This window comes from Hippocampus comes, unplaced genomic scaffold (assembly GCF_001891065.2).
Source record: "Hippocampus comes isolate QL1 unplaced genomic scaffold, H_comes_QL1_v1.1 scaffold348, whole genome shotgun sequence".
In the NCBI taxonomy this organism is placed as follows: domain Eukaryota; kingdom Metazoa; phylum Chordata; class Actinopteri; order Syngnathiformes; family Syngnathidae; genus Hippocampus; species Hippocampus comes.
The window spans coordinates 605,464-617,800 of NW_017806071.1; the positions used below are offsets into that span (position 1 = coordinate 605,464).

Genomic DNA, 12,337 nt, shown 5'->3' on the forward strand with positions numbered 1-12,337 from the left:
TGGCAAAAAAAGAGGCAGAAATATGGTGAACGTGCTTAACACTGAAAATCTTGGCCCGGAAGTGCTGTCGTTGAATGTTCCGAGTGAACATCGACGTCAACTTGACCGTTAGCATTAGCAGGGGGCAAAAGAGCGTGCAATTGCAAATGATGTTGTTATTGAGCCTTTGGTTGCGGAAGGGGCTCCGGGCAGCCCGTTCGACGAGTTTGGCGTCACTGTTGCCGGGGAGAAGGAGAAAGAAAAGTTGGACCGATGGACGGCGGCTGTCACAAACCGCAACAGGTAGCACGAGCAAAGCAAACATGCAAACGCTGGTGTAAATGCTTGGCTGGGTGAGTCGAATCGTTCAAATTGTCCCCTCGCACATGGGCCAAAGTTGACGCTATGCAAACTTCATTTTGGTTGACTAAACCCATTCACATTGTTCGACATTCGAAATTGTAAACAGGTGTCAAGTTAGCAGTATTCCAAACGCTTTGCGTTTTCATGGCCGTTTCCTGTTCTTTCAAGTTACTGCAATTAATACTAAAATAAAACGAAAACGTTCTTGGGCCGCATGATATGGCCTCCAAATAAAACCTCTTCACGTTTTAACGTGGTATAGAAATTTTAATTTGTTCGGGGTTTTTTTTTTTCTGGCGTGGCAGCAATTGGTTTCCCTTGTGGTGTTGCTGATTTCATTGGGAAGAGTATGACATGCGATTCGTCTGCAGGTGATGACCGCCGCCGGCCACTGGAGGGCGTCAGAGTGTTGGACCTGACCCGGTAAGAATTGAAGCGGCGCTGCAGTGTGTGCAGATTGTATTGCAGAATGCATTACAGCCTGTCACGAACCGGCAACCGCAGGCATAAAGTCATAATTAAAAAAGGATTTTTAATGAAAAACCAAGAATATCGAACACTCCAAATGAGAACACTAACTGGTATATCGCTACCACAATAAACTAAGCAACTCCTGTCATGTTTTTTGGGCGACGACCACTGAGCAATGCCACCCTCAGGAGTGGCTTGATCTCAAGCTTGAGCTTGCTCCTTTGCTCAAGATTCTGCCAGTGCGATGCCTTCCTCGTATGACGGCTTCCTTGTGCGGGCCCGAGCACTCATGCCAATCTCAACGTCATCTTTTTTTGCAGCGTCCTGGCCGGCCCCTTCGCCACCATGCTGCTAGGAGACCTTGGAGCCGAAGTCATCAAAGTGGAGAAACCAGGTGACGCTGCCAGCTTCACATCTTGACTTCATGTTGGACGTGTATTCAAACCAGACTGGTGGCCTTCAAAGAAAATCTCTCAATGGGTGTTTTTTTTTTCCTTGAATAGAAATCAGATTCCTCTGCTTTGCTTACAAAAAAAATAGACAATTAGCGTCATTTCTTTCGTAAAATGTGCCTTTTTTTTAAATCATCAAAAATTGCAGGTACAATCGAATCAATGAATTGATGTTCATCGAGTTGAAACGTGTTGTGTTGTGTTGTGTTGTGTTGTGTTGTGTTGCATGTGTGTCGGTGTGCAGGTGCAGGTGATGACACCCGAGCGTGGGGTCCTCCCTTCGTGGGCTCGGAGAGCGTCTACTTCCTCAGCGTCAACCGCAACAAAAAAGTACAACCGAAAAGAAGCTCGAATGATGGCCGCCGCAGTGAAAGCGGCGGCAGCGGGCAGCCGGATGACAGCAGCAATCTGCCAATCGTCATCTCGTCTTCTTCACTTGCAGAGCATTGCTGTCGACTTCAAACATCCTCGTGGAGCACAAGTCATTCACGAGGTACATATCCACCAAACAAAGTGAAAATTCTGATTTAAAAAAAGTAAAATGACAAAGAAAAAAATTGAGGACATTTCTACCGTAACCCCAAACATTTGAGAAGGGTAGTTTTCAGGACAGCCACAACGATGTCCCTTCATGAAAATTACACAATTAGTGGGCCACCCCAATCTTTTTAGTATAAAGATAGCACATTTATGACATGCACATTTGACCGTTTCTTTATTACTCGAGAGTTGATGGATGAATCAAAATTCAATTAACGAGAAATAATTTCACATTCAGAGATATTATTTGTCTGTCACCAGACACAATATGTTGCCGACCCGCTAACGTATGGAGGACATGCTGACATGGAGACGACGCAAGTGTGTCGACGACGTGCCAACATGTTGACATGCTAACGCGTTGATGACAAGCCAACGCAATGACGCCAAGTTAACATGTTGAAGACACACTGTTACAGTGTTGACATGCTAACATGTTGACGACATGCTAACGCATTGATGACACGCTAATATGTTGCTTGTTTGTGTTGCTGTCAGTTGTCCGGCGTGTGTGACGTGCTGATGGAGAACTTCCTGCCGGGCAAACTGTCTGCGATGGGTTTGGGATACGACGAGCTCAGCGGACGAAACCCGGCGCTCATCTACTGCTCCATTTCAGGTGCACCGATAGACAATTCACTGGTCGTCAGCCAATGTTGGGCACATGTAAACCCACGATGGTCTAGTCGACAGTCTGGTGCACAACCACTCCGCTCGCATGCTTTGTAAGGTGAGAGCAGCACGAGTCGAACAGCAAGCAAACTCCTCGCAGGAAGTTGTGAGCTCAGGTTCGAACCCAGAACCTCTTGCCCCTGAGGCAGATGTGCTGATCACTCCTCACCGTGCTCCCTCGGCCTGTTTTACCAGTTCCTTGCGCTTGTTGCTCTTGTTAGCCACCAGATGGTGTCAGCGTCTGGCCCTCCACTTTTCTTCATCTTCATCCGCACAAACTTTCAGGACTTTACCCTGAAGGCACTGCGGTGCTATTCAGAAAAGCACCTCAAATGTCGACACTCACTCTGATTGGTTGATCCCCCTCAGATGTAAGACACTACCTCATGTGACTTTCCCATGTGTGCGTGCATGTGTGTGTGTGCAGGTTACGGGCAATCAGGTCCTCACAATCAAAGGCCTGGTTACGACTCCATCGCCTCAGCTGTATCCGGCATGATGCACATCACCGGGTCAGAGGTCAGACAGGCTCCCGTCTGCGCCTGCGTGCTCCAGACGTCCCACGATGCAACGTTTGCGCCAACAGGACGGCGATCCGGTCCGACCGGGTGTGGCCATGACGGACCTGGCGACCGGATTGTATGCGCACGGCGCCGTCCTGGCCGCCCTGCTGCAGCGCCATCGCACGGGGAGGGGCGCGCACGTTGACTGTGACCTGCTGTCCTCTCAGGTAGCGTACACGTGTGGGTGCGTGATGGATCATTCCCGAAGAGTGCTCCGTGTGTAAACGAGCGCTTTGGGGAGTCTAAACACACCGATCAACATTTGCTGCACATCAAAACAAATCAGGGCTTATCGTTACTTTCCCAGACGCCGACGTCGCCCAGGGTGCGTTGGATTTGTAGCGTCGGGGCATGCCCTTTGCGCGACTGTGTTGCTTTTAAAGGCTCGTTTTATGTTCCAAGCCGGCAACAGGGCGACCTGCTCGTCTCGCAGTTCTGAGGTTTGGCCTTCCAATGTGACCTCTGACCTTTGCATCATCTCCCCACATTTGCATGGGGATTTCTTCCCACTTTCTAAAAACACGCATGTTAGTTTTATTACAGATGATGATTTTTTTTCCCCCTTCATATTCCAGCTTTGCAAAGCCGTACTGCACTCATTGTCTCTAATAGGAAAGTATTGTGAGGATGAGCGGCTTGAATAATGGATTGATGGATCCTTTGGTGCCGTCTTGTAGGCCTCCAAGGAACCAGAGTAGAATAGTTTTGGATTTTTCATTGTAGTTTCTTTTTCTTTTTCCCCCCATTCATTTTAGTTTTTTTCCAAAATCCTTCATTTTAGTTTAGTTTTTGTTTTAGTAAAAAAAAAAAAATGTGTGCATGATTACAAAAAAATCCATCATGGATTGATGGATCCTTTGGTGCCGTCTTGTAGGCCTCCAAGGAACCAGAGTAGAATAGTTTTGGATTTTTCATTGTAGTTTCTTTTTCTTTTTCCCCCCATTCATTTTAGTTTTTTTCCAAAATCCTTCATTTTAGTTTAGTTTTTGTTTTAGTAAAAAAAAAAAAATGTGTGCATGATTACAAAAAAATCCATCATAATTATTGGAGAGTAAAAACTCAACAAAACATCATTTTAAAAACATCCACAAATCACATCCAGGTACTTTATAATCGTCTCCAGACTTTGAAGACACACAATAAGTGCAGTGCATCATACCGCTTCTAAAATAAGATGCGTCGCCACCCACACATCTTCAAGAAAGCTAGCATGCTCTCGCTTGCCATCCTTTGTTTGCCAAATGGGCAACTTCTAAAAGAGGAGTTGTGGCTTGAATCCTCCTTGAGAAGTCTTCCACACCACGTACTGCAAGCCACTTCCCCACTTGCTTTGATTTGTCACTCAGTCAAACTGGCGGACCGACGGACGATGGATGGATCGAGAAAGATGAAAAGCGCTTGCGGTTTATTGGGCAGAAATTTAAACCCCCGTTGTGCTGCGTACTTTCATACATGGACCAAAAAAAGGAGAATTTTTATCCAGCGTGACATTGTGGACTGGTGGCACTTGTTATTTATTATTTTGAGTCGATATTCATGACTTATTACTCTGGCCGCCACCAGCCAGATGACGTCGCTTGTAAAAAGAGCACAGCTCCCGGACATCTGTTGGACCTTCTGTTTTGCGGTGAATGGCTGAGCAGTCAACTGAAATAAATACATCTAAAATCATTGCCAAAAACTCATATAATTGACAAAGAGGAAAACAGAGAACATTTTTGCTGTAATTACAGTGAGCTTTTGTTACTAAACATCAAATGTAGTTGGATATTTATCGTTGGGAAAAAAAAAAAATTTATATTACTTTTTTTTTTCCCAAAAGTTAAATTTTGTTGTTTTTGTCAAGATTAAACTTGCAAGGAACTATGTTGAAGTGAGTTGAGGAACGTTTTACTGAGTGCTTTGCTGCCATCTCACAGGGCAGGGAAACCCAAAACCGACTATTTTCCCAAGAATGCGTCATCATGGGTCACGTTCATAAAGTTGGATCTTTCCCACGACTCGATCCCCTTCATTCTGACATCTTTATTCTAAAAAGAAACCATAACGGTGTCGTCGCTTTTTAAAAATTACTTCTGGAAATTGCTTTTTATTCCTGTCACAGCATCATTTATTCATGAAGATTTCTGTTGTCTGTTTTCTTGCTGTAAGTAGATAATGCACTTTTTGACACGGCGTAATACAAGATATTGAGCGGACGCCGCTTTGAGAAGGTCCGCTCTTAATTGGGCCTTGCTTCTGGCTGTCAACCTGATTGGCGACCAGTCCCATTGTTTGTGCCCCTGCTCTTGCCCAAAGTCCGCTGGGATGGACACCAGCCCCCAGACCCAACACCCATTTCCCCCGTCCCGTCCCGCCCCCGCCTCCACGACATCCAAATGAGGACGAGCGATGGAGAAAAAGAGACAGCTGGACTTTCCCCCGCGTTGAACAACACGGACGCTCGTCACGTCATCGCCGCAGCAAAGACACCGCGCCGGGCTTGGCTCCGATGTCACATTCAAAGCGGCGGTTTGTTTCACATGTGGTATCGCGTCCAGTCAGTTGGCACGCCGGAGGCCTCTTCTTCGTCTTGTTCTTCTGCTCGCGCGCCAGCACGCGCTTGAAACGCGAGCCGGTGCAAACGCAAACCAGACCGTTTCTGTCCACATTCTCAAAACAGAACTAGCGGATCTGCTCCCGCCACCTCTTCCTGTTTGCCGTCGTGAAGTCATGGGAGGGTCCATCACCTCTCGCGTGACATGTCGTCCTGCAACAAAGTGCTTCGCTCATTCCCGTTTCCCGAATCTTTCCGATGGGATTTGTTGGGCTTGGCTGAGGTGTTTTTGTGCTCGTATCTGGCAGGTGTCGTGCCTCAGCCACATTGCTGCCAACTTCCTGAACGGCGGGAAGGAGGCCAGGCGCTGGGGGACGGCCCACGAAAGTATCGTCCCCTACCAGGTGAGGTGCCCTCCCTCCTTCATCTTTTTTTTTTTTTTTTTTTTGCCAGATGGGAACCATATTTGCGAACCACTGCTTCCTTGTGTGCTGATGTTTCAGGGCTTCAAAACCAAAGACGGTCACCTGGTGGTCGCGGCCGGAAACAACCAGCAGTTTGTCAAAGTGTGTCAGGTACGTTTGACGCTTAGGCGACCTCCACGGCGCCACGTACGTCGTCGCTGATGGTCGTTGCGGTGACGGCATCGGTGACGGTCAACGTCTTTCCAGGTTCTGCGGCTCCCAGAACTCATCCAGCAGCCTCAGTACTCGACCAACAAGCTCCGAGTCCAAAACCGTCAACGGCTGGTGCGCGCACTGGCGCAGAGGTACGCAACGGGCACCCGCGACGCGCTTGACGCTCGCCAGCGGCCGCAAAGGCCGAAATGATCCGATTTTAACAACAGGCTAATAGCAAAGTGCCGTGCCAATGTGAAGAATTCAACAGTTCATGCGCTACGAGCAATTTATTGCCGCTCCTTCTGGCGCCACGAGGCCGGCAGTGTCATGCAGTCAGCGACTGAGAGTTTCACACCTTAAATCCGAACGCACTCAACTAGAAGTTCACCGCAGAAACCTTTTTGCGGAATACTGACGCCGCTCGTCATTTGTCAGGTTTCTGCAAGAGACCACGGCTGATTGGCTGAGGCGATTTGAAGGCTCGGGTGTTCCCGTCGGACCAATCAATAGCATCCGGGAGGTCTTCTCTGAGCCGCAGGTGAGCGCGTGCGCGCGCGCTCCATCCCACTGTCCCTCCGCGGACGAGTAAATCCACGCGAAAAACACGTCGGTGTGTGTGCGCGTCGTGTTGAAGTGGAAAGGTTACAATCAACGGCATGCTAATGCGAACGAGTTGGTCAGCAAACATGCGAGGCGCATCTCCAGAATGTTCCCGAATGTCGTGAGACTCGCGACGAGTTTGACTTGAATGTTTTTGTGGACAACAGCTCCCGCTGCCACCTGGCATGGCGGGCGCTGTCATATAGAGGCTGTGATTCAGTGTGTGCGTGACTGACTGACTGACTGACTGCGCGTGCGTGTCGCGGAGCAGCTCATCTGTCTTCAAGAAGCGGCGGCGGCGGCTTGTTTTCTCCTTCGCAAGGTTGTTGTTTTTCTTCCTGCCGTGGGTCGAGACACGCCGAGATGACTTGTGGCCCCGAGTTGTGTCTCGTGTCTTCGCAGGCACGATCCGATCGCGTGTGTGATGTCTCACAACGGCGACACGACCAGGTGTGCGAGAAGAAGTAAAAAGTCCGCTTCTAGGCTGAAAGTGGAATCTTGTAAATTTGGAGTTACGTCGGCGTCACTCTCCCCGATGCACAAACATAACCGGAAGGATTTCAAACAATGGTTGACCATTTGTGGCCTTTTGTTGACGTGTACGTTGGATTAGCACGTCCTGATCACGTTCGTATTGACTTTATATCCTGCCGCATTCTGGTTTAGGTCGCGAGGACCCGATCGCGGTCAACCTTTACTCACTGCAAAATGGCCGGCAAGTCACCATCGAGACGATTCCCAACATAGCCCGCGTGTGAGTGTCCGTGTGTGTGTGTGTGGTGTGTTTTGGCGGCGGCGTAGAAGCTTCTGGCGGTCGGGGAGGACGTGGCCGCCCCAAAGAAAAGTCTGGAAGTCATTTGGCGAGTGTCCTCGTCTGGCGTCACTGTTGGCTGCACCGGGCTTGCTCTCAGCTTCCTGCTCTTCACTTTCATCCGCCTCTCGGTGTCGGACATTTTCTTTTTCCATTTCTTCAGCTTTCTGCGTTGGAGAGCTGGCCCCGTGCTCAACCAGTACCCGTGAGCCTCGACGCATATTTTTTGTCATGGTTACTCCATTGACAGCCGGTGGCAATTAATGTCAGAGGCCAAATTTGGGATGCAACAGGGTGGATTACTCTGCTTGATTCATTTTCCTTCAATGCAATATTCATCAGAATTCCCGTTTTCCTGTTTGTGGGGGCACGTAGAGCATACGATCGCAAAGCCGACGTTTGCCTGGAGTTGCCCTTTACTTTGAAGAATTTGACCAAGTTTGACTTTGTCATCCTTCACTTTTCGCCCCTTCCTGGGGTCAGCGGCAGCGACTCCGTTTTTTACGAGCTCAAGCCCTCCATCCAGTAGCTGTCATCTCAAATATGCGGCTAAATATGGCTTTAATATCCCGACGACTGGAGGTGCGTGTGATTTATCCCGGCTGAAAGCTAAACAACCCTGAAGTGGAAGTTGGACGTAAATCAGCCGCCTTCTCCGCGCGGCAAAACAAGCAAAGAAGCGTCCACATTCGCCCTCGGCATCGCTCAGCCCGTCTCTGCCGGACCCCCTGAGATGACTGCCTTGCTCAAGGGCCGACGGTGCTCCTCATGCCTTTTTTGGGCTCTTCAACCTGTGACGAGCTCCAGCATGCGCACTTTTGCTCCGTCCCGTGTTTGAAATACAGTCTTTTGCTCCTCTTCGTTCGGACCCGTCCGCTATAAATAAACTTTATTATGGTCTGGAAACTGTCAAATAAAGCGAAGTCGCAGTAAAATGTTGCCGCGGTGGCTTCCAGTGAGCCCCTGGGTCACGGGGACCTCACACCGTCAGCTCCGCGCACGTCTTCTTTGGGGGGGTCAAAGTGTCAACGTCGCAGTTTCCAGACGACTTGTGTGGGTGCACGAGGAAGTTCTCGCTTTCAGCCACCCGGCCAAAAAGAACACGGTTGGAATCTCAGCTCCCAACATCGCAGAACATTCTTGACCTGGTCATCAGGCAACGGCAGTGACACCTCAGTCCCTCGCCGCGGCGCGCTTCATACGCCGCTCACAAAAAGTCCCAAGCCTCGGGCTGTCGGGTGGAATTTTTCGGATCAACATTTCTGCACTCCCCGCCGTTCAAATGGCTCAATTCCCAACAGGTGAATTACATTGTCTGCGTTCCGAATCATTCATCATTCCCTCCTCCCCGATCACTGTGTCGGAATTTTTGGTCAGCTTTTGGGGAAAAAAAAAAAAAAAAAAAAAATCCTGATGGGGTATTGTGAGAAGGGGAATGATTGAAGAACCCTACAGAAAGTCAAATGGAGTTCACTTCCCGAGCAAAGCGAGCATTTTCACTTCATCATTGCATTTCATCTGAAAGCCCGAGCAAGCTTTTTGTGACTTAGTGTGTATCACATGTCAACCCCCCCCCACCCAGGCCCCTCCGTGATCTTCAAAAAAATGGGACCTGCAACACAACTGCTGACAATTGGTCACTTTTCGCCTAAAACGTTGCTCCTCCCACTTTGGGTCAATTGTAAGAAGCTTCTTTTCTCTGTGAGCTGCTGAAAGAAAGGAAGAGGCCCTCTTCTTCACCTCGGTCTCTCCTACGGGCTTTTTGTCCTTTTGTCTGCCGATGGTGAGGTAACCGCGCTTGTTCACCTGTCAACGCTCGGCGTTTCAGGAGAAGGAACAAATCATCTCGGTGTCATTTTGTGGCTTGTTGGCTCGCCGCTGCGGGCTGAACAACCTGTTCTCTTTTCACACTAATTGGAGGCGGCGTGTTTATTTCCAACGACACCCGTACTTCAATTAGCTCCTGGGAGAACATTGACACTGACGTGTTCATGAGCGTGCGCTCCTTCAGGAACGTCCGCGTCACGCCAGGGGCTTATTTTAGGAAAAACGTTTATCTTGGCCTCTTCTCCCGAGGGTGATGCTTGCTCTTCTTCTCCACATCCCGCACTAAGCTAGGGATGGGTCACAGGTCACCTAGGTAGAACCCTCGCTTCTCCGGGATCGTGGAACGGGATCGTGACGTTTCAATGAGTTTTGGTGGGGAAAATGGATTTGAAATGTGAGTAAATTGCGGTACGAACCTGGCAGGTTCTCGAGTCAGGGCGATGGATTTTGTGGCCGAAGAAGAGTAAGAAGTGTTGTAACAGCTGGACGGCGAGCGTCATGTTTGGAGCCGAGTGAAAACAAGAGAGGCTTACGGGGCTGATCCCGCTCCATCAGTTGCCATGGTGACTCTCGTCCGCCGGAATCCACAAAGCGGCTACGGGTCACAACAAGGCCACGCAAGTTAGGTGACATGTGTGAGACGGCTGAGCGAGTTGCAATTGGCGATCAGCATGGAAGGAGGAGGAGGAGGATGTGATGTGAGAAGATTCCTGGAAGGAAGCTTGTGGACAATCGAGCGCTGCCTCAGATCGTCTGCTGGTACCTGCCTTCTTGTACCTACGCATTCCTATGAAAATATATCCACTTAAAGTCTCCGGTGCCTGGAATATATCCCACCGATTCACGCTTTTGCCTTCTCTCTGTGATTTGCACGCACTTGTGCTGACAACGAGGCGCACTAAAAAAGTCACGGCAGCCCAAAATCCGGATCCAGACACCGGCTGCCAAGTCGGACTTTTTGGGGGGAGAAAAATCAATAAATAAATCCGCCCTAGTTGTGAATGCCGTCTGGGTCACGCTGGTGTCGCTCCTGTCCCTGGTTTTCCACCTCATAAGACCCCCAAAGCCCAGTCTGTCAATCAGTTTCAGATCTCAGTCTCAGGGAACATTCCTTTCTTCCATTTACGTCTTTTTAACGTTGTCGTCATTCATTAAAGTGGAAAAAAAGTAACAAGCTTATTTTGCCAAAGTAAGGAGTGGAAAGTGCGGAGAAAAATAATTTAAATAAATAAGTCCGCGCTAGTTGTGAATGCCGTCTGGGTCACGCTGGTGTCGCTCCTGTCGCTGGTTTTCCACCTCATAAGACCCCAAGAGCCCAGTCTGTCAATCAGTTTCAGACCTCAGTCTCAGTGGACATTCCTTTCTTCCATTTACGTCTTTTTAACGTTGTCGTCATTCATTAAAGTGGAAAAAAAGTAACAAGCTTATTTTGCCAAAGTAAGGAGTGGAAAGTGCAGGTCTCGGGTTTCACGTGGAGGGAGTCAAAGTGGTCCAAAAAAATAATTGCTCCAAGTACATATCCCTGAAAAATCTCCGCCCAGTATAGTAATTATGTATTTCCAAGTACACAAAGAAGAAATCAGCCTGATACCAACATCTCAATTGAGGCAGGTTGTCTGAAGAAGCTTCCTTGCGCTTTTGTCGCGGAAGCCCGCAAGAAGAAAACATCCAGTCGCCGGGAGCCCCCGCTGACCTGCTGTATGCATTGCGCGGAAGCACCATGACAAATTTTGAAGGATTAACTCTGTTTTTCGTCAAAAAAGTGCTCGAATGAGACATTTTTCTCTGAAAGGGAAAACATCCTTCCATGAAACTTTAGGCCTGATCACACAAGCAGACGCGTTGCGTCAGGCCAAGCAAAAGCTCAAGAGTTGAGTTCATGTTGACCTTCACGCTCACCGTAAAATAAAGTCAACCTGCTTTTTCTTCCAAGCCGGTACCCTGAACGACAGCCACTAATCCAAAGCAGGAAAACAAACAGACAAAGAACTGACATTTGAATTACAATTCACGAGGAAGAGTTCACGCACCCCCGGCGACGCCCCGACGGCCGACCGCAAACGTCATCCTAAACTGTCGAGCCTTCCGGCGACTGGGGTATCGAACCCTCGGCCTTTGGCTCAGAGCGCCACGCTGGCGCGGAGGCGGGACTGCGCATCATTGAAATGAAAATGTGTCTGCATACTTTCCCATGGAGACGCCGGAGGAGGGAGGACGCTCCAATTAAAGGGTGACACCAGACAACAGACGGCCGGCCGGGCATCCCTTGAGTGGGGTCGTCCACGTCTTCGGCGGAGGCCGCCTGTCCGCCTTCGCCAGGTTGAAAGCGGGTTCGGTTGAAAACGTGGGACCAACTCAGCAAAAAGTTGCTGATGGGACTCGGTCAAAAGGATGCGCTGACGGCAGTCTTGGGAGTGGCTTTTTTTTTTGCCGTATGGCTCGGGCGATTCCGATTCCGAGCATCGGGAGAAGCTCCTCACACGCGAGCCAGCTCGCATGCGAACGATCTTGTCGTATTCAACATGATGTGCTCATGCCGAATGTTTTACGATGATGACACTCCAAAAAACATGTTGGTCAAATAGAAGCACGACATCAGTCCAGCCAAATGAGCTGTAGATGATGAACAGATGCTTTCGACGAACTCATTTCAGCTGAACGTTACCAGAAGCCTCTCATTCTGGTCACCCGCTGGATGACATTGCTGTGAAGAATTAGACTTGGAGTCGGAGGAGTCGCAATCTGTCAGGCGTGCTCCGCTGCAGCGTTCACAAAGCGCTGGCTTCAACACGATGGATGTCAGGATGCGGGACGAGCCCCGGCGGCCGTGACGGGCCGCCAAGCCGCTTGCCGCGCGCGTTAGCTTGTTGTCAACGTCGTCGTCTTGACGTGACATCAACTGG

General features: G+C 49.4%; 1 protein-coding gene across 1 annotated transcript in view; it reads left to right on the plus strand.

Moving 5' to 3' along the window:
• Nucleotides 1–50: 50 nt before the first annotated feature.
• The window catches only part of sugct (succinyl-CoA:glutarate-CoA transferase), a 21,835-nt gene continuing 9,548 nt past the window's right edge, over nt 51–12,337 (plus strand). The window contains exons 1-12 of the mRNA XM_019893907.1: nt 51–282; nt 714–765; nt 1,134–1,207; nt 1,510–1,595; nt 1,708–1,758; nt 2,304–2,424; nt 2,905–2,996; nt 3,064–3,207; nt 5,885–5,980; nt 6,080–6,151; nt 6,248–6,345; nt 6,632–6,734. Coding sequence (XP_019749466.1) covers nt 75–282; nt 714–765; nt 1,134–1,207; nt 1,510–1,595; nt 1,708–1,758; nt 2,304–2,424; nt 2,905–2,996; nt 3,064–3,207; nt 5,885–5,980; nt 6,080–6,151; nt 6,248–6,345; nt 6,632–6,734 — 1,197 coding nt within the window. The 5' untranslated portion in view covers nt 51–74. The remainder of the gene's footprint in view (nt 283–713; nt 766–1,133; nt 1,208–1,509; nt 1,596–1,707; nt 1,759–2,303; nt 2,425–2,904; nt 2,997–3,063; nt 3,208–5,884; nt 5,981–6,079; nt 6,152–6,247; nt 6,346–6,631; nt 6,735–12,337) is intronic.